The 21,459-nt window shown below is 45.5% G+C and overlaps 1 protein-coding gene across 1 annotated transcript in view; it reads right to left on the bottom strand.

The window, feature by feature from the left end:
* Window positions 1-21,459, bottom strand: part of pah (phenylalanine hydroxylase) — a 58,747-nt gene that overhangs the window by 21,986 nt on the left and 15,302 nt on the right. The window contains exons 3-5 of the mRNA XM_078221093.1: window positions 16,678-16,861; window positions 6,452-6,540; window positions 5,167-5,234 (exon numbers count right to left, since the gene is read on the bottom strand). Coding sequence (XP_078077219.1) covers window positions 5,167-5,234; window positions 6,452-6,540; window positions 16,678-16,861 — 341 coding nt within the window. The remainder of the gene's footprint in view (window positions 1-5,166; window positions 5,235-6,451; window positions 6,541-16,677; window positions 16,862-21,459) is intronic.

The following is a 21,459-nucleotide window of genomic DNA, read 5'->3' as shown; positions in this document are numbered from 1 at the left end:
GAACTCCCCATTCCCTCCACGGCAACAACGGTTGTTTGGGGACAGAGCATTCCAGGTTTCCACGACCAGAAATACTTCCTGACATCACCACTCCAACTTTACAGCTATCCAAGTCGTGGGTATTCCATCACACTCCTGACTTGCCTCTTGTCAGTGAGGACAGGCTCCGGGGAGTCAGGAGGTGAGTTCTCCACAGAATTCCCAACCTCTGACTGCTCTCGTAGCCACAATTTTTATATGGCCTAGTCAAGTTCACTCCCAAGCACCCCCCAGAAGATTGATGGTGCCAGATTCCGTGATGGCAATGGCGTAGTCTCGTGTCGGACATGGTCATTGTCTGGCACTAACGTGATACAAATATCACGTGCCACTCATCAGCCAAAACTTGGGTGTGATGTTGTTTTTGTTTCATACCTGTCCCTTTGAAATCTGCTGGTACCCACATGTGGCATTGTCAGTCTGGACCTTGAAATGTTTTCCTTTCTACATCAGATGCTGCAACTGATGTTAGTCTCAAAGAACAATTCGGCCCAACTTAGGAAAGAAATGCTGTGAGGGAAGGAAATCTTGAAGGGAAAAAGTAGGGCATTGTGGGACCTTATGGATGTTTGTATCAACTTGTGTTAATTAGTAGGTTTTTTTCTTCATTCGTGAGACATGGGCGTCGCTGGCTGGTCAGCATTTATTGCCCTTCCCTAGTTGCCTGAGGGCAGTTGAGAGTCAACCACATTGCTGTGGCTCTGCAGTCACACTCCTAACCAGGAAAGGATGGAAGATTTCCTTCCCTAAAGGGACATCAGTGAGCCAGATGGGTTTTTCCAACAATCGACAATTGTTTCATGGTCACCAGTAGATTCTTAATTCCACATTAAAAAAAAAATTCAAATTCTGCCATCTGCTGTGGCGGGATTCGAACGCACATCCCCAGAACATTAATTGAGTTTCTGGATTAATAGTCTAGCAATAATGACACTAGCCATTGCCTCCACATTGGAGAATAGCTCTGGGTATGTGGAGATTGGCTGGTGATGAAATTGGGCCAATAACCAAAATGTGATAAAATAGGTGAAGGAACAAAATCAGCAAAGTACGAAGTAAACAAAAAGGTATCAACAGACAGTTGACCAGAAACAGAGAGCAGTGTTTGATGGCTGGTTTTTGGACTGGAGGAAGGTCTGTCAGGTAGTTCCCCAGGGATCGGTATTGGGAGCCTTGCTTTTTTTACATCATTTACAGGATGTGGGCATCGTGGAGGCCAAGAGTAAACAGCGGAAAGAGAGTGCAGAATCCAGAGCGTCCCACCCACCTCATCAAACACCACCGACCAAACCTGTGGCAGAGTCTGCGGCTCCAGGAATGGACTATTCAGCCCCCACAGAACCCACCTCCCCAGTGTGAAAGCAAGTCATCCTTGACCCTGAGGGACTGCCAAGGACGAAGGTTTTCCTGATATATATCACTGATTTAGACATCGGTGTACAGGGAACAATTTCAAAATTTTCAGACAATAAAAAACTTGGAAGCATTGCAAACTGTGAGGAGGAGAGTGTAGAACTTCAAAAGGACGGAGACAAGTTGGTCGAGTGGGCGGATAGATGGCGGATGAAGTTCAATGTGGAGAAATATGAGGTAATACACTTTGGTAGGAAGAACATGAAGGGACAATATAAAAGAAAGGGTACAATTCTAAAGGAGGTGCAGGGTCAGAGGGACCTGGGTGTATATGTGCATCAGTCATTGAAGGTGGTAGGACAGATTGAGAGCACGGTTAATAAAGCGTACAGTATTCTCGGCTGTTTTAATCCATCTGTGTTGTAACAATTCTGTGATCCATTGTGGCTGGACATCAATATGGTTTTTAATTAAATTGCTTCCTCTATGTAATGTAAGTTTAAGTTAAATATTTAAATTAATGCGCATACTGTGATAGAATCTCTGAATGGACTCCGAACACATGAACACTATTTTCACGCAGATCTTGACCAGTAGGGGTTACTCTTATAGTGTAATAGAATCCCTACAGTGCAGAAGAGGCTATTTGGCCCTTCAAGTCTGCACCGACTCTCTGACAGAGTATCTTACCCAGTCCTTCACCCCCACCCTATCTCTGTAACCCCATACATTTCCCATGACTAACATCTTGGGACACTGAAGGGCAATTTAGCATGGCCAATCCACCTAACCAGCACATGTATGTTGAACTAAAATGGAGCTGAACCCACCATATAAATGCTATGGTTACAAGAACTGGACATTAACTCAAAGCTTGTCCACCATCTACAAGGCACAAGCCAGGAATATGATGGAATACTCTCCACCTGTCTGGACGAGTGCGGCTCCAACAACACTCAAGAAGCTCCATACCATTCAGGACAAAGCAGCCTGCTTGATTAGTACCCCATCCTCAATACATTCACTCCCTCTACCACTGACATACTTGGCAGCAGTGTACACCATTTATCGGGTGCACTGCAGCAAGGCTCCTTCAACAGCATCTCACAAACTTGTGACCTTTACCACCTAGAACGACCTGAACAGTAGGCCCATGGGAACACCATCACCTGTAAATTCCCCTCCAAGCCACACACTCCCCTGATTTGGAACTATATCACTGTTCCTTCACTTTATTGGGTCAAAATGCTGAAACATCCTCCCTAACAGCATAGTGATCTCATGAGCAGCAATAGTTTAAGACAGTGGTTCTCCACCTCCTTCCCAAGGACTATTAGGGTCAGCCACCAGTGCTGGCCTTGCCAGTGACACCCACAACCTGTGAATGAAGTATTTTTTATAAAGTGCATGTCGGTGCAGTGCGCATAGAGATCAGCTTGCCTGGTTCATGATATTCCCAGTTTACTGACTGTTGTGATCATAACACCAGGGAGGTCACAAATCAGTTTCATCCTTCAGTTCCCACTGAGGAAGGATACATTAAGAACATAAGAAATAGGAGCAGGAGTAGGCCATCTAGCCCCTTGAGCCTGCCCCGCCATTCAATAAGATCATGGCTGATCTGAAGTGGATCAGTTCCACTTACCCGCCTGATCCCTATAACCCCTAATTCCCTTACCGATCTGGAATCCATCTATCCGTGATTTAAACATATTCAACGAGGTAGCCTCCACCACTTCAGTAGGCAGAGAATTCCAGAGATTCACCACCCTCTGAGAGAAGAAGTTCCTCCTCAACTCTGTCCTAAACTGACCCCCCTTTATTTTGAGGCTGTGCCCTCTAGTTCTAGTTTCCTTTCTAAGTGGAAAGAATCTCTCCATCTCTACCTTATCCAGCCCCTTCATTATCTTATAGGTCTCTATAAGATCCCCCCTCAGCCTTCTAAATTCCAACGAATACAAACCCAATCTGCTCAGTCTCTCCTCATAATCAACACCCCTCATCTCTGGTATCAATCTGGTGAACCTTCTCTGCACTCCCTCCAAGGCCAATATATCCTTCCGCAAATAAGGGGACCAATACTGCACACAGTATTCCAGCTGCGGCCTCACCAATGCCCTGTACAGATGCAGCAAGACATCTCTGCTTCTATATTCTATCCCCCTTGCGATATAGGCCAACATCCCATTTGCTTTCTTGATCACCTGTTGCACCTGCAGACTGGGTTTTTGCGTCTCATGCACAAGGACCCCCAGGTCCCTCTGCACAGCAGCATGTTGTAATTTCTTTCCATTTAGATAATAATCCAATTTGCTATTATTTCTTCCAAAGTGAATAACCATACATTGACATGGGGGTCAGTGCAATACAGACTCAGCAGAATGACACCGTGGTTAAAAGTGTTGAATTGTGAGGATGGACGGCTAAACTTCGCTGTTATTCCATTGATTTTAGAAGATCGATGGGTGGATTGACGGAGTGGTTTAAAATGTAACAGGGAAATGAGTAGCTAGATACACAGAAACTATTTTTTAACAATTGATTCATTGTGATGTGGGTGTCGCTGGCTGGGCCAGCATTTATTGCTCTGAGGACATGTAGGCCAGACTGGGTAAGGACAACAGATTTCCTTCCCTAAAGGATGTTAGTGAGCTCCTCCTGGTGGAGGGATCCAGAACAAAGAGCAGAATTTTAAAATCAGGACGATATGAATGCTGAGAGTCACTGGGGGCTTGAAGGCTGCAATTGGTAGATTTATGTTGCGTAAAGGGCATCAATGGATGTGAAGCAAGGCAGATGAATGGGGTTGATGTCCAGATTAGCTATCATAGAATCCCCACAGTGCAAAAGGTGGCCATTTGGCCCATTATTTCCACTGTGAAAAACTACCCTATCAAATTTAGAGAGAAGCCGGAAAGGTTTCATGGGGAACTTTCTTTTCAATGAACTGTCTAATTTACTTCCTTTGGTTTCGTTGTGCAGGGTGAGGGTGGAGGTGGTGGTGTGCAGAATGCAAACTGCTCAGCACAGCTGTGGTAGGATAAAAGTGGAATAATAAAAGATGAATTACATCAGTACCCTTTACAATATTGTGTACAGTCCCCACTTAAATGTAAATTCTAACCTCTTCAATGTTATGATGAAGATTGCTTAGAGCCGCATCATTCAGTGTCCAGGCCTTTGTAGTTTTGTCTGATTAAGCTGAGCAATTAGACAACAAAGACTGCTTGCATAATAAATATATTTATAGCCGCAGTTCCATTCACTTCTGCTAGTCAAAGGAGAAAAAAACACCACAACTGGATTTGGGATGCAGGGTTAGCTATTTGCAAGCATTTTATTATAGAATCATAGAATCTTGCAGCGCAGGTGAAAGGCATTCGGCCCATTATGTCTGTGCCAGCTCATCGAGAGAGTTATGAGTTCATCCCACTTTCCCCACAACCCTGTAAGTTTTCTCCTTTTCAAGTGTTTATCCAATTTACCCTTTTGAAAGTTATTATTGAATCTGTTTGCACTGCCCTTTCAGGCAGCGCAATCCAGGTCACCACAAGTCGCTGTGCAAGAAACAATTGTAACTTCTCACCTCCTGTCTGTTTATTTTACCAATTGTCTTCAATCTGTGTCCTCTGGTTACCGACCCCCCCCCCCCCCCCCGCCCCTGCCAGCAGAAACAGTGTCTCTCTCTCTCTTTGCTCTGTCAAAGCCATTTCATATACCCTAAATTCAGTATATTCAGACAGGCGAAGGTTCATTGGCTTTTGTTGTACTCACTGTCGATAATTGTATGCAATGTCGGCAAACTCCTTCCTGCGAGCTCGATACACTGAGTCTGTGAAACCCTGGGAATGTAACACAAGAGGAGAGGTTCAGACCCTCACTCTATCATTAAAATGAGAGGCTGAATATCTGAGGCAGCATGTTTGATTGACATCTTTGGAACTGCATGCCCGGATGTACAATCAGAGTAATCAGTCACTATCTAATTTAGCAAATGCATAATGATAATGTTGTCAATCTGAAAAAGATACCCCTTTTTAAAACCTAATGCATTTTGATAAAGAAGAGTAATTATATCTTATTATATTACATCAATTACACTTTAATAGCAGCAATTTGTACTGTACTGGCAAAACTCCACAACCTTAATCATGAAAAGCAACTTATCTCAAAATCTACAGCTGTCTATAATTTGCATTTGTTTGCATGTATGCACATTTATATCTGTGTGTGTCTGTGTGTGTTTGCACATAGATACCTGCATGTGTGTCAGTGTATGTGTGCACATTTGTATCTGTGTACGTATAATTTGCACATTTATATCTAATAAAATTCATTTATTAGTGTCACAAGTAGGCTTACATTAACACTGCAATGAAGTTACTGTGGATATCCCCTAGTCGCCACACTCTGGCACCTGTTCGGGTACACTGAGGGAGAATTTAGCATGGCCAATGCACCTAACCAGCACGTCTTTCGGACTGTGGGAAGAAACCGGAGCATCTGGAGGAATCCCATACAGACACGGGGAGAACGTGCAAATTCCACACAGCTACCCAAGGATGAAAGTGAACCCGGGTCCCTGGAGCTGTGAGGCAACAGTGCTAACCACTATGCCACCATGCCACCGATATCTGTGTATACATCTGTATCTGTTTGTGTCTATATATCAGTGTGTGTTTTTATGTGTGTGTGATATGTAGCATGTATGTACATATATCTGTACATACCTGTGCTTTTATGGGACTGTGTGTGTCTTTATGTTCACTTGTCCATATGTGTATACATTGGAGAGTTGTGAGAGGGGGGAGCTCTGTGTGAGAGGATTCATGAATTCAAATTGAAGCATAGCAGAGTCACAGTGGAAAGAGGGCCCCTGCTGTTTTCTGAGATGGTGCCATGGGGTCTTTAATGCTCACCTGAGAGCACAGACCTCGCTTTAATGTCCCGAAAGTCAGCACCTTTGACAATGCAGCATTCCCCCCGCATTTACCTCCTCCCAATCTTACTCCTCTTTCATTGTACAATACAGTTCATTTTACTGAAATAATGTCCTTACTGGATGATCCGCATCAAGCTCTGACCCATAGCTCAGGATCTGATTCGCAAATCTGTCCAAATCTTGAATTGTCCGAGGGAACCATGGAACTGAGAAAGGAGGCAAATGGGGAAAGAAAGAGGGAGATATTTTTGTTAATATTATTCATTTTGTCATGTGACCAATGCAGCTCTGTCCATTGTCCTCACAAATAGTTTTTGATGGTGAGGTTATTATCAAACAATGGAGGCCGATTATCATCCACTCACATACCACCGTGATAAACAGAGCTTTCCACATCCAATTTCAACTTTGAGTCAAAGGCCAGAATCTTACCGTCCCGCGAGTGGGCGAAGGGCAGACCATGGAAAAGTCTATTGACCTCGGGCAGAATTTTATGGTTTTGGGACAAGTGTAAAAACCCACCCAAAAAGTCTGCAGATGGTGTAATGACTTCAATCAGGCCACTGAGGTTGACCTAATGGAATATGAACTCCCTGATTAAGGGGCCAATTGATGAGCCATTCGGGGAGTCTTCCTTGTATTTTACCAGGAGTGTCAGTTCCTCTGGCACTCCTGAAGGTGAAGGTAGACTGCTGACTGATAGCACTCTGTGTACTACTGTTGGAATTGTAAATAAAGGGATTTTGGTGAAGGGACTTCTGCCTCCAAAGACTTATTACAGACGGAATTGTGAAACCAGTTTCTAAATGAGTCTCAACACAGGAAAAGTTGTTTGCATTTTAATTATTTCTCAAAGATATGTCCAGAAAAGTCATCAAGACTTATCCAGATATGAAGATGAGCTTTATATTCTTCAGAAATATAATATATCCATTTTGTGCAAGATCCTAATGTTGTACTTTGGGCTATGGTTCTATTTTATCCCTCAGGTTCATTTCACATTACCGCCCTTGGGATTTTCGCAAAGCGCAAATGGTGATTTACCAACAAAGATAAAAGAATAAGTATAATAAAGAAGGAGGTTTTGTGGCACAGTGGGCAGTGTTCGAGTCCCACTTCATGACTTGATTGTCAAGGTGCAATGGCCTAGTGTATTATTGCTAAATATCAATCCAGAAACTCAACTAATGGTCTGAGGACCCGGGTTCGAATCCCGGTAGAATTGACCATGAAACTATTGTCGATTGTCAGAAAAACCCATCTGGTTCACTAATGTCCTTTAGAGAAGGAAATCTTCCATCCTTACCTGGTCTGGCCTATATGTGACTCCAAACCCACAGCAATGTGGTTGACTTTCAACTGTGTATCAAGGGCAACTAGGGATGGGCAATAAATGCTGCCAGCCAGTGACGCCCATGTCCCATGAATGAATTTTTAAAAATCATAATGCAGCCCAGCAGGTTGGGTGTGTCAACCTGCAAATCCTTCCAAAGGTGCCAATGGTTGGTGGTAAGAGCAGGAAGACTCCTAGTCAGCAATGCTTGATGTGCAGTGGTGCCCCTCAAGCTATAAGCCCCTGGCGACAGAGTAGCAACCTGCTACAGGAATTACTAGTTATGGAAACAGATGAAATTCTGCCTCAGTGCACCACTAGGCATTTGAACAGAATTGGATTAACAAAGAAAGACTTGCATTTATATAGGACCTTTGATATCCTTGGGATGTCCCAAAGCACAACCAATGAAACACCTTTGAACTGCAGTCACTATTGTAGAGAACATGGCAGCCAATTTGCACACAGCAAGCTCCTTCAAAGACCAATGTGATACTGACCAGATAACTTGTTTTATTAATATTGGTTGAGCAATAACTATTGGCTAGGACAGTGAGGACAGACCGCATGGATAAGCTGGAGCAGCAGTTGGATGCACTTAGGAGCATGAAGGTGGCAGAAAGCATCATAGATTGGAGCTTTAGAGACGTGGTCACACCCAAGGTACAGACAGATATATGGGTGACCACTAGAATGGGCAGGCAGTCAGTGCAGGAATCCCCTGTGGTCGTCCCCCTCTCTAACAAGTATACCGTTTTGGATACTGTTGGGGGAGATGGGCTATCAGGGGATACCAGCAGCAGCAGCCAAAGCAGTGGCACCACGGCTGGCTCTGTTGTTAAGCAGGGAGGGACAAAGAGGACTAGAGCAATAGTTATAGGGGACTCTATAGTTAGGGGTGCAGATAGGCACTTCTGTGGATGTGAAAGAAACTCCAGGATGGTATGTTGCCTCCCTGGTGCCAGGGTATAGAATGTCTCTGAACGGACAGAAAGTATTCTGAAGGGAGAGGGTGAACAGCCAGAGGTTGTGGTACATATTGGTACTCATGACGTAGGGTCCTGCAGCAGCAGATTAGGGAGTTAGGTAGAAAGTTAAAAAGCAGGACCTCTAGGGTTGTAACCTCAGGATTACTCCCTGTGCCACGTGCTGGTGAGGCTAGGAATAGGAAGATAGTGCAGCTCAACACGTGGCTAAACAGCTGGTGTAGGAGGGAGAGTTTCAGGTATCTGGGCCATTGGGGTCTCTTCCGGGGCAGGTGGGACGGGTTGCATCTAAACTGGAAGGGCATAAATATTCTGACAGGGACTTATTAGGGAGAGTCAACATGGCTTTGTGCGTGGTAGGTCATGTTTGACCAATCTGTTAGAGGGAATCTCTGCGTGGAGCCAGAGGAAATGGACGAGGTATTAAATGAGTACTTTGCATCAGTATTCACCAAAGAGAAGGACTTGGTGGATGATGAGTCTGGAAAAGGGTGTGTAGATAGTTTGAGTCATGTTGAGATCAAAAAGGAGGAGGTATTGGGGTTCTTGAGAAACATTAAGGTAGACAAGTCCCCAGGGCCTAAGGGATATACCCCAGAATACTGAGAGAGGAAAGGGAGGAGATTGCTGGGGCCTTGAGAGAAGTCTTTGTATCCTCACTGGCTACAGGGGAGGTCTCAGAGGATTGGAGAATGGCCAAAGTTGTTCCTTTGTTTAAGAAGGGTAGCAAGAATAATCCAGGTAATTACAGGTCGATGAGCACATCAGTGGTAGGGAAATTATTGGAGGGGATTCTTCGAGACAGGATTTATTCCCACTTGGAAATAAGTGGACGTATTAGTGAGGGGCAACATGGTTTTGTGAAGGGGAGGTCATGTCTCACGAACTTGATCGAGTTTTTCGAGGAAGTGACGAAGATGATTGATGAGGGGAGGGCAGTAGATGTTGTCTACATGGACTTCGGTAAGGTCTTTGACAAGGTTCCTCATGGCAGACTGGTGCAGAAGGTGAAGTCGCATGGGATCAGAGGTGAGCTGGCAAGGTGGATACAAAACTGGCTTGGTCAAAGAAGACAGAGGGTAGCAATGGAAGGGTGTGTTTCTGAATGGAGGGCTGTGACAAGTGGTGTTCCTCAGGGATCAGTGCTGGGACCTTTGCTGTTTGTAATATATATAAATGATTTGGAGGAAAATGTAACTGGTTTGATTAATAAGTTTGCGGACGACACTAAGGTTGGTAGAATTGTGGATAGCGATGAGGACCATTAGAGGACACAGCAGAATATAGATCAGTTGGAGACTTGGGCGGAGAGATGGCAGATGGAGTTTAATCCGGACAAATGTGAGGTAATGCATTTTGGAAGGTCTAATACAGATAGGAAATATACAGTAAATGGCAGAACCCTTAAGAGTATTGATAGGCAAAGGGATCTGGGTGTACAGGTACACAGGTCACTGAAAGTGGCAACGCAGGTGAAGAAGGTAGTCAAGAAGGCATATGGCATGCTTGCCTTCATTGGCCGGGGCATTGAGTTTAAAAATTGGCAAGTCATGTTGCAGCTTTATAGAACCTTAGTTAGGCTGCACTTGGAATATAGTGTTCAATTCTGGTCGTCACACTACCAGAGGGATGTGGAGGCTTTGGAGAGGGTACAGAAAAGATTTACCAGGATGTTGCCTGGTATGGAGGGCATTAGCTATGAGGAGAGGTTGGAGAAACTTTGTTTGTTCTCACTGGAATGACGGAAGTTGAGGGGCGGCCTGATAGAAGTCTATATGATTATGAGAGGCATGGACAGAGTGGATAGTCAGAAGTTTTTTCCCAGGGTGGAAGAGTCAATTACTAGGGGGCACAGGTTTAAGGTGCAAGGGGCAAGGTTTAAAGGAGATGTACGAGGCAGATTTTTTACACAGAGGGTGGTGGGTGCCTGGAACCCGTTGCCGGGGGAGGTAGTGGAAGCAGATACGATTGCGACTTTTAAGGGGCGTCTTGACAAATACATGAATAGGTTGGGAATAGAGGGATATGGTCCCCAGAAGGGTAGGGGGTTTTAGTTGAGTCAAGCAGACTTGTCGGTGCAGGCTTGGAGGGCCGAAGGGCCTGTTCCTGTGCTGTAATTTTTTTTTGTTCTTTGTAACTCCACCTGTGTTTGACATAGCGCCAAAGGGATCCTGTATGTCCGTGTAAGAGAGCAGTCAGGCCACAGCTTAATATCTCATCCAAACAATGACAGGGCACCCTCAGTAATGCACTGATGTGTCAAACTAATTTGTTGTACTCAAGTCACTGGTGTGGGATTTAAACACACAACTTTTTAACTCAGGGTTCAAAGCAGGACCAACTGAGCATGGCTGGCACAAGAATATAGAATGGGATGTGGTGCCGAGTTGACAACAACTGCATCTTGTATTTTTATGCTGCTGCTATGATGTAAAACTTGATAAGAATATAAGTGATGAGGACGATACTAAGATTTAGACTGGTTGAGTGAGTGGGGAAATATGTGGCAGATGCAGTTTAAAATGGATACATGTGAAATTATCCACTTTAGACAGAGAAACAGAATATGACAGTATTATTTAAATGATGATCGATTGGGAAATGTCAATGTACAAAGGTACCTGGGTGTTCTAGTACAACAGTCGCTGAAAGCAAGCGTATAGGTACAGCAAGCAGCTAAAAAGGTAAATGGTATGTTGGCCTTCATTGCAAAAGGACTTGAATGCAGGAAGAACAATGTCTTACTGAAACTGTTCAGGGCCTTGGTGAGACCACACCTTTGATTTTGATTTGATTTATTATCGTCACATATATTAAGATACAGTGAAAAGTATTGTTTCTTGCACGCTATACAGATGAAACATACCGTTCATAAAGACACCTGGAGTATTGTGTGCAGTTTTGGTCTCCTGATATGAGGAAGAATATACTTGCCTTGGTGAGAGTGCAGCGATCACTAGACTGAATGAATGTACGACACTCATGGATGCGCACAACTACATACATACACATGGATTTACCAACTTACTGAACAAGTTCATCTGTCAATGTGAGTGAATGCAAAATCTAATTAGCGATTAACTATAAATCTAATGAAACAATTTGAACTTATTCATAGGAAATCCCATTGTTTATCAGATGGATGGAGCAGGGCTCTGTCAAAGGGGATCGGAGAAGCACACAGCCTAGTATAAATTCTAATAAAAAAAGAAGACAGCAAATAATTTCTAATGAGGGAATATTAAGCAGGAGGAGAAGGGAAAGGGGAAGCGAATGAGAACTGGTAAAAATTAAAATTAGACCAACTAATTTAATTGTCTGCAGCCATTTATAATCTTAATTTTTTCCCCCGGACTTTGCTGATACTGGTTGCATTGACGTTTAGGGGGTAAGCAGCGGGTCAGCCAAAGAGTAGACAAGAGGGCAGTGAGCAAAGCTTTTGATTAGTCTTTTACAGTGACCTGCTCATTTGTCAAACAGCAGTTTTTATGCCTTAGCCCCGAACACCCAGTATTGTGGTCACTCTGAATGAGGTTAGACGTCCAAAAATTTGTTAAATTTATGAGAATTCACAACACTCACTAAACTCTTGTCTAAACAGAGTTAACCACTCGACACTGCCTCAGGGTAACGGGGAGCTTGGGAAAGAAGACATGCCTCTCAGCATAGTGGACTTTAATTCAACTCTGTGAAGAATAATAAATCTCTGACAAATATAAAGCTTTTGTTCTGTTATCTCCAGCACCTGTCTGTCTGCCACTTATGAATACGTTGCTTTAAAAAATACTTGCTAAAAAAGAGTCCCACTGTAATTCTCTCAAATAGAAATTTGTATTGATGATCTGGCCAACTCTTAATGAATGACAACTTGACAATAAATCCAAAAGAAGCCCACAGGAGCCTCTCCCCTCTGTTGATGCAGCTGTGCTGTCGTTAATAAAGCTAAGTTAATATTTTTATACATGGAAGTGGAACTATTCCCTGAGAATTTATCCCAAACCAGCAGCTGGATTCAAGGTCATGGGAGGGATATTGTTACTTTCTGTCACAAAGCTCATCAATATCACAGTGCAGAAATTGTGTATGTTTTACAGGTTTATAGGGTGCATTGTGAAGGTTCCTTCTCTCCGTGTGAACCCTCACCCATTGGAAGTTAATAACAGAATATGGGCATCTTCTTCCCACCAAAGAACAACTTGCATTTATACTGCACCTTTCACAACCTCATGGTGTCCAGGGAAGTACTTTGGAAGAGTAGTCAACGTGGGATGTGATGCAGCCAATGTGGGAAAATGTGAACTTGCCAACTTTGGCAGTAAGTACCTTATTTAGTTGGAGAGAAACTGAAGAATTCTGAGGTACAGAAGGATCTGGGTGTCCTGGTACATGAATCACAAGAGATCACAATGCTGGTACAACTGGTGATTAGGATGGCCAATGGAATGTTGGTTTTTATTGCAAGGGGAACCAAGTATAGAAGTAAGAAAGTGTTGCAACAGCAGTTTAGGGTCATAGTAAGACCACATCTGGAGTACTGTGTTCAGATTTGGTCTCCTTTCTTTTTAAATCATTCACAGGATGTGGGCATCGCTGGTTTAAGGTGCGTGTTTAAGATGCTTGGGGCAAGGTTTAAAGGAGACGTACGAGGCAAGCTTTTTTACACAAAGGATGGTGGGTGCCTGGAACTCGCTGCCAGGGGAGATAGTGGAAGCAGATACGATAGTGACTTTTAAGGGACGTCTTGACAAATACATGAACAGGATGGGAATGGAGGGATATGGTCCCCAGAAGGGTAGGGGGTTTTAGTTCAGACAGGCAGCATGGTTGGTGCAGGCTTGGAGGGCCGAAGGGCCAGTTCCTGTGCTGTAATTTTCTTTGTTTTTTGTTCAGTATTTATTGCCCATCCCTAATTTCAATTGATAACATGGTGATGAGTTACCTTCTTTAATTGATAACATGGTGATGAGTTACCTTCTTTAATCGCTGCAACCCCTGAGGGGTAGGTATAGCCACAGTGCTGTTAGGGAGGGAGTTCCAGGATTTTGACCCAGCGACAGTGAAGGAACAGTGATATGATATAAATTAAGACAGTGATTAACTTGGAGGGAAACTTGTAGGTGGTAATGTCCCCATGTATCTGTTGCTGTTGTCGTTCCGGGTGGTAGACTTCATGGGTTTGGAAGGTGCTGTCAGAGGAGCCTTGGTGAGCTCTGCAGTGCATCTTGTAGATGGTACACATGGCTGCCACTGTTCATCAGTAGTGGAGGGAGTGAATGTTTATTGTGGTGGATTAGGTGCCAAGAAAGCAGGGCTGCTTTGTCCTGGATGGTGTTGAGCTTCTTGAGTGTTATTGGAGCTGCACCCATCCAGGCACGTGGAAAGTATTCCATCCCACTCCTGACTTATAGGTGGTGGGCAGGTTTTGGGGAGTCATGAGTTGAGTTAGTACCTGCTGAATCCTTAGCCTCCGACCTTCTCTTGTAGCCACAGTATTTATATGACTGGTCTAGTTCAGTTTCTGGTCAATGACAAACTCCAAGATATTGATACCCCAAGATTCAGTGATGGTAATGCCATTGAATATCAAGGGGTGATGGTTGGATTCTCTCTTGTCACAGATGGCCATTGCCTGGCATGTGGTGTGAATGCTACTTGTCACTTGTCAGTCCAAGCCTGAATGTTGTCCAGGTCTTGTTGCATATGGACACTGACTACTTCGGTGTTGCAGGAGTCACAAATGGTGTTGAAAGTTGAGCAATTAAATAAGTGAACATCCCCACTTCTGACCTTATGATGGAGGAAAGGTTATTGATGAAGCAACTGAAGATGGTTGGGCCTAAGACACTCCTGCAGCAGCTTGCTGGGACAATGGACTGCCAACATCACAACCATCTTCCTTTGTGCCAGGTATAACTTCAACTGGCAGAGAGTTCCCTCAAAGCCATTGACTCCAGTTTTGTTAGGGTTCCTTAGTGCCCTACTCAGTAGAATGCTGTCTTCCTGTTAAGGGCAGTCACTCTCACCTCATCTCGAGCTCAGCTTTTATTTCCAAATTTGAACCAAGGCTGTAATGAGGTCAGGAGTTGAATGGTCCCGGAGGAACTCAAACTGAACATGCGTGAGCAGGTTATTGCTGAGTGAGTGCTGCTTGGTGGCACTGTTGATGACATTTTCCATCACTTTACTGATGATCGAGAGTAAACTGATGGGGCGGTAATTGGCTAGGTTGGATCTGTCCTGTTTTTTGTGTACAGGACATACCTGGGCAATTTTCCACATTGTTGGGTAGATGCCAGTGTTGTAGCTGTACTGGAAGAGCTTGGCTAGGGAAGCGGCAAGTTCTGGAGCACAAGTCTTCAATACTATTGCCGGAATGTTATCAGGGCCCATTGCCTTTGCAGTATCCAGTGCCTTCAGCCATTTTATTGATATCATGTGGAGTGAATTGAAATGGCTGAAGACTGACATCTGTGATGTTGGGGCCTCAAAAGGAAGACGAGATGGATCATCCACTCTGGCTGAAGATGGCAGCAACTGCTTCAGCCTTGCTTTTTGCACTGCAACGCTGGGCTCCCCCATCATTATGAATGGGGATATTTGTGGAGCTCCTCCTCCACTGAGGTGTTTAAGAACAAAGAACAAAGAAAATTACAGCACAGGAACAGGCCTTCGGCTCTCCAAGCCTGCACTGACCAATCGTCCAACACCATCTACAACAGGACTACAGACCTTGGATCTGATCCATTGGAAAGATTCAGAGATGGCTCACTCTATTTATCACTGGATGAAGGTGTTATCGTATGAGGAGATTTGGACCTGTACTCATTGGAGTTAAAAAGAATGAGAGATGATCTTATTGAAACATCCTGAGAGGACTTGACAGGTTGGATTTTGAGAGGATGTTTTTCCTTTAGGGGAGTCTAGAGATAGGGGACATAGTTTAAAAATTAGGGGTATCCCATTTAAGACAGAGATTAGGAATTTCTTTTTGTCTCAGGGAATCCTTAGTCTGTGGAATTCTCTTCCCTAAAGGGCAGTAGAGGCTGGGTCATTGAATATATTCAAGGTCAAATTAGATAGATTCTTGATTGACAGGGGGGTCAAGGGTTATGGGGGGCAGACAGGAAAGTGGAGTTGAGGCTACAATCAGATCAGCCATGATTTTATTGAATAGCAGAGCAGGTGTGAGGGGCCGAATGGCCTATTTCTGCTCCTAATCCTTTTGTGATCCTGTGTTCACTCTAATTGACAAATTCTAATCCACAACTAACATCCAATCATCCCAGTTCTCAGGTTAAACCCTAATGGCGGGATTTTCCGGCCATTCCCACCAGCAGGATATTCCAGTTCTGCCTCCACCATGGGTTCCCTGGCGGCAGGGGGTGTGAACAATGGGAAACCCCTTTGATAGCAGCAGGACCAGAAGATCCCGCCACTGGCCAATGGCTGCCTCTGCTGCCTCAAAACACACCACGGGGGGTGCAAAAAACCCCGCCCTAAATCTTGGATTCCCATCAGGGTCAGGCCCTATAACTCCTTGCTGATACTGCTTTGTCACAAAGACCCCAGAGAACCAATCCCCATCATACCCACACTTAATCTCCCAACCTACACACTTGATCCCCCTTAAAGTTTATTTATTAGTCACAAGTAGGCTTACATTAACACTGCAATGAAGCTACTGTGAAAATCCCCTAGTCGCCACACTCCGGCGCCTGTTCGGGTACACTGAGGGAGAATTTAGCATGGCTAATGCTCCTAACCAGCACGTCTTTTGGACTGTGGGTGGAAACCGGAGCATCCGGAGGAAACCCACACGGACATGGGGAGAACGTGCAAACTCCGCACAGACAGTGACCCAAGCCAAGAATCGAACCCGGGTCCCTGGTGCTGTGAAGCCGCAGTGCTAACCACTGTGCCACCGTCAACCTGGACATTGTATACATTCCTTCCCACCCTACATCCCACCCATACTACCGCACCCACCCTTCTTTAATAATTGACAGAGAATAAGAAGCCGGTACCTGTATCCTTTTTCTTGTCCCGTGAAAGTTCATGAACAGTGCCGCTGATCTCTTGTTTCAAGCTAAGGAGGATCTCCTCGAGGCTGATCATATCTTTACAGTCCAGATCGATAAAGAACTCATACTCCCCTCTCTTAAACCGTGAAGGCCTGGATTCAATGTGAGTGAGATTCACCCCCTTCTCCTGCCAAAGTCAAGAAATTAAACTTGTGCTTTCCTTTAAGAAAATGCTGTTTTTAAATTTGTTGCATTCCTACACAATGCTTCATAAGCACAGAAATCTTGTGGTCAATTGTGCATAGCAAACTCCCACACACAGCAGTGTGATGCTGACCAGATCACCTGTTTTCAGCAATGTTTGGGGGTAAACATTGGCCAGGACATTGGGGGTACATCCGCTGTTCTTCCTCCAATAGTTTCATGGAATCTTTTATGACTACCTGAAGTGGCAGCGACATCCCTAGTGTAATATCTCACCAAAAAGACAGCAGTTCAAACACTTCCTCAGCACTGGACAGAGTAGGATCAGAATGAGATCATGGCTGTTCCAATTGTAGCCTTAACACCACTTTCTTGTCTGCCCCACAATGTTTGACTCATAGAAACCTTACAGTCCAGAAGGAGGCCATTCGGTTCATCGAGCCTGCACCAACAACAATCCCACCCAGGTCATATCCCCTTAATTCCACGTATTTACCCTGATAGTCTCCTGATACGAAGGGGCAATTTAGCACGGCCAATAAACCTAACCTGCACATCCTTCAGCTCTTAGGTGGAATTTTCCCAAGTTTGACCGAGGCCGCGATATTACAAAACAATTCTAAATGCCGAACGAGCGAGAAAATGCAAAGGAATCACTCCAGTTTTTTGGGTGAGTTGCGAGTCGCAATCTTATGGCATTTGGTGCAAAAGAAGTTGCAGGATGTGATTCCTGTCAGCAGGGGGCAGAGCCTAAGCTCGCCGGAGAAGCTGGCTGCTGTGCTTTTGGAGCGCCGTTGCCCAGGTACCCCGATCTCCCAGAGATCTCCTGCTGCCTTCCCCTACCTGCCCCATGTACATCAGTCCCCCCACCCCCGCCAATCACCCCCGTCTGCAGATTTCCCTCCTTGGCCCCTCTGTTCACCCCCATCTGCAGAGTTCCCTCCCTCCCACCCCAACTGCCACCCTTGCAGAAATCCCCCCTTCCCTCCCACCCCTGCAAAGTTCCCCTTCCCTTCTTCCCCGTCATAGCTCCACCCCCACAGGCATCGTCCCATTCAGGCCCCACCCTCCTGGCACTGCCCCGGCACAGTTATGGTGCCCAGTAGATAGTGCCAGGGCACCCAGTGGGCACTGTCAGGGTACCAGGCAGGCTGTGTCAGGGTGACACTGCCCCATGGGCACTGCACGACTCTGCCCCAGACCACCCGGCAGGCTTTAATAACCTCCAATGCCCCCTGGCGAGGCCATCATGTCTGGTCTTTTGTGGCAGAGAACATCTATGATTCACACTGGGGAAAACCTCGACCAGCGAGGTGGTGAAGGTAAGTGAGCCCAGACGAAAGCATTCCAGACTCATTAATGACATGCTTTCACCAGCAAAACAGGGCCAGTACGATCGGGGGAGGCGAGAAACTGGACGTGTTTCTCGTTTTTCATCTCTTGCTTTGCCGAAAGTCGGATGTTATGCTTCACTTGTACAGGGCATTGGTGAGACCACATCGGGAATACTGTGTGCTGTTTTAGTCTCCTTATTTAAGGAAGCATGTAATTACAATTGAGGAGGTTCAGAGGAGGTTTACCAGTTTAATACCTGGAATGAGGTGTTTGTCTTGTGAGGAAAGGTTAGACAGACTGCATGGGTTTGTTTGCACTGGAGTTTCACAAAGTGAGGGCAATATGATTGAAGTATATAAGATTCTGAACAGTCTTTACGTTGTGTAAAGGATGTTTCCTCTTATGAGAAAGTCCAGAACTAAGGGGCACTGTTTTAAAATTATGAGCCCGATTTTACCATTGCGTTGCATTTTCAGGCGCAAAAACTTGGTAAAGTTGGTCGTGTGTGAGGTAAATAGTGTGATTCATGCCCGTGTCCACACCGATTCCCCCTTTCCCAAGGCCTGAAAATTGACGCATACATTTAAATTGACTTAATGAGCTGGATGCCCAATCTTACCGGCATTTCCCCCTTTACCACCACATTTACCTGTCCAGATTCGGTGCAAAACAGACCTGCTCGGCAAAAGTCTGTTTCGGGCGCTCCAGCTTCTGAAGAGGTAAGTTCAGAGCTTCCAACGGCTCTCTAACTCAGATTGGTGGTGGGGGGGAGGGGGGTTTGAAGAGCGGGTCAGATGTATCTCTGATGGGGCGAGGGGGAGGAGGGAGGCCAGATCGTTCTCTGGTGTGGGGAGGGGGGGGAGGGAGGAGGAGGGCCAGATGGATCTCTGGTGGGGGGGGAAGGGGGGGCAGGGGGGTCTGCTGTCATTCTGCGGGCGATTGGGGGGGGAAGGGGGGTCCACTGCCACTCTGCGGGCGATCAGTGGGGGAGAAATAGTGCAGTGGGTCACAATCAGTCTGGATAGCAGAGGACTGGGTGGATAAGGGGGACAGTTATGTTGTGGGGGTGGGGCGATGTCTGTGGGGGCCATCACTCCACTGCTTGCGGCCCAGGAGGGATGTGGCTGGGGAGCGTTTAAAAAAATTTTTTTCACTGCGCATGCACAGTTGAAGGTTCCGATCACAGCTGCAGCGTTTTGGGCGCGATAAGCCCCGCCCACAGCGTGATTCAGATTCGCGACTTTTTTTTCAGGCTGAGTGCATACGGGACGCCTGAGAACAAGTTTACAAGTCAGATCTGAATCACGCCCAGATTCAGCACTGAGAATGAAAATGGTCTAATCGGGCCCATAGGACAGAGATGAGGGGAACTGTTTTCTCTCAGAGAGTTGTGTGACTTTGGAACTTTCTGCCTCAGAAGGTGGTGGAGACGGGGATATTGAATATTTCTGAGGCAGAGCTAGATAGGTTCTTGTCAGGCAAAGGAATCAAAGGTTATTGGGAGTAGATGGGAATGTGGAATTAGAGACAGAAACAGAACAGCCATGATCTTAATAAATGGCAGAGCAGGATGGAGGGACCATATGGCCTACTTTTGCCCTTAATTCATATGTTCGTAGAAAGCCTTGTTTGAGAAAAGTGTCTTTGAAATGACCAACTATAACTTTTATGTAAGTAGACAGATTTCAAATAATTCAGGAACAGATGCACCTTAAGTTTTATTTGTGACATGTGCCTTTGATGTCGGCAATATAAGATGTATAAAAAAGCCTGGTTCTTCAGAGGAGTTCGAAAGATAGAACAAAAAATTGGAAGCCACTCTCTGTAAACAGATTAGATCGATCAGTTATTTTCAAAAATTTATTCGTGGGACATGGGATTCGCTGGCTGGCCAGCATTTATTGCCCATCCCTAATTGCCTTTGCAAGGCAGTTGAGAGTCAACCACATTGCTGTGGCTCTGGAGTCGCATGTAGGCCAGACCAGGTAAGGACAGCAGATTTCCTTCCCTGAAGGATATCAGTGAACCAGATGGGTTTTTCTGACAATCGACAATGGTTTCCTGGTCATCAGTAGATTCTTAATTCCAGATATTTTTTATTGAATTCAAATTCCACCACCTGCCGTGGCGGGATTCGAACACAGGTCCCCAGGACATTAGCTGAGTTTCTGGATTAATAGTCTAACAATATCACCACTAGGCCATCACCTTCCCTCCATGTCCCATTCAGTCTGTCTATGTCCCATTCAGTTTTCATCATAGAATAGAATCCCTACAGTGCAGAAGGAGGCCATTCGGCCCATCGAGTCTGCACCGACCACAATCCCACCCCACATATTTTACCCGCTAATCCCTCTAACCTACGCATCCCAGGACTCTAAGGGGCAATTTTTAACCTGGCCAATCAACCTAACCCGCACATCTTTGGACTGTGGGAGGAAACCGGAGCACCCGGAGGAAACCCACGCAGACACGAGGAGAATGTGCAAACTCCACACAGACAGTGACCCGAGCCGGGAATCGAACCCGGGACCCTGGAGCTGTGAAGCAGCAGTGCTAACCACTGTGCTACCGTGCCGCCCCTTGAGAGAACACAGGTCATTGTGACATGTCCTACAGCAAACAAGTGGAGTGATGTCAGCCAAGATGGAGTGGATGGCACACTCACCTTGGAGTGGAAGGCTGTGTGTTTTAGCAGCAGTGCTAACCACTGTGCCACCCTGCTGCAAAGTGCACAGTCAGAATTGCCATCTTACCAATGAGTCCCTGACAAGGCGGCACGGTGGCCCAGTGGTCAGCACTGCTGCCTCACAGCGCCAGGGACCTGGGTTCGATTCCCAGCTTGGGTTACTGTCTGCGTGGAATCTGCACATTCACCCCATGTCTGCGCGGGTTTCCTCCGGGTGCTCCAGTTTCCTCCCACAGTCTGAAAGACATGCTGGTTAGGTGCGTTGGTCATGCTAAATTCTCCCTTAGGGTGCCCGAACAGGCACCTAAGTGTGGTGACTGGGAGATTTTCACAGTAACCTCATTGCAGTGTTAATGTAAGCTACTTGTGACACTAATAAATAAACTTGAAACTTTGACTGCTCACTGAGGTGGAAGGTCCCATGGCCACTAGAACATAGAACATTACAGCGCAGTACAGGCCCTTTGGCCCTCAATGTTGCGCCGACCAGTGAAACCAATCTAAATCCCCTCTCATCTACACTATTCCAATATCATCCATATGTTTATCCAATAACC

This window comes from Mustelus asterias, chromosome 9 (genome assembly GCF_964213995.1).
Source record: "Mustelus asterias chromosome 9, sMusAst1.hap1.1, whole genome shotgun sequence".
Classification (NCBI taxonomy): Eukaryota; Metazoa; Chordata; class Chondrichthyes; order Carcharhiniformes; family Triakidae; genus Mustelus; species Mustelus asterias.
The sequence above is the reverse complement of the archived record's forward strand: the minus strand, read 5'-3'. Positions and strand labels throughout refer to the sequence as shown.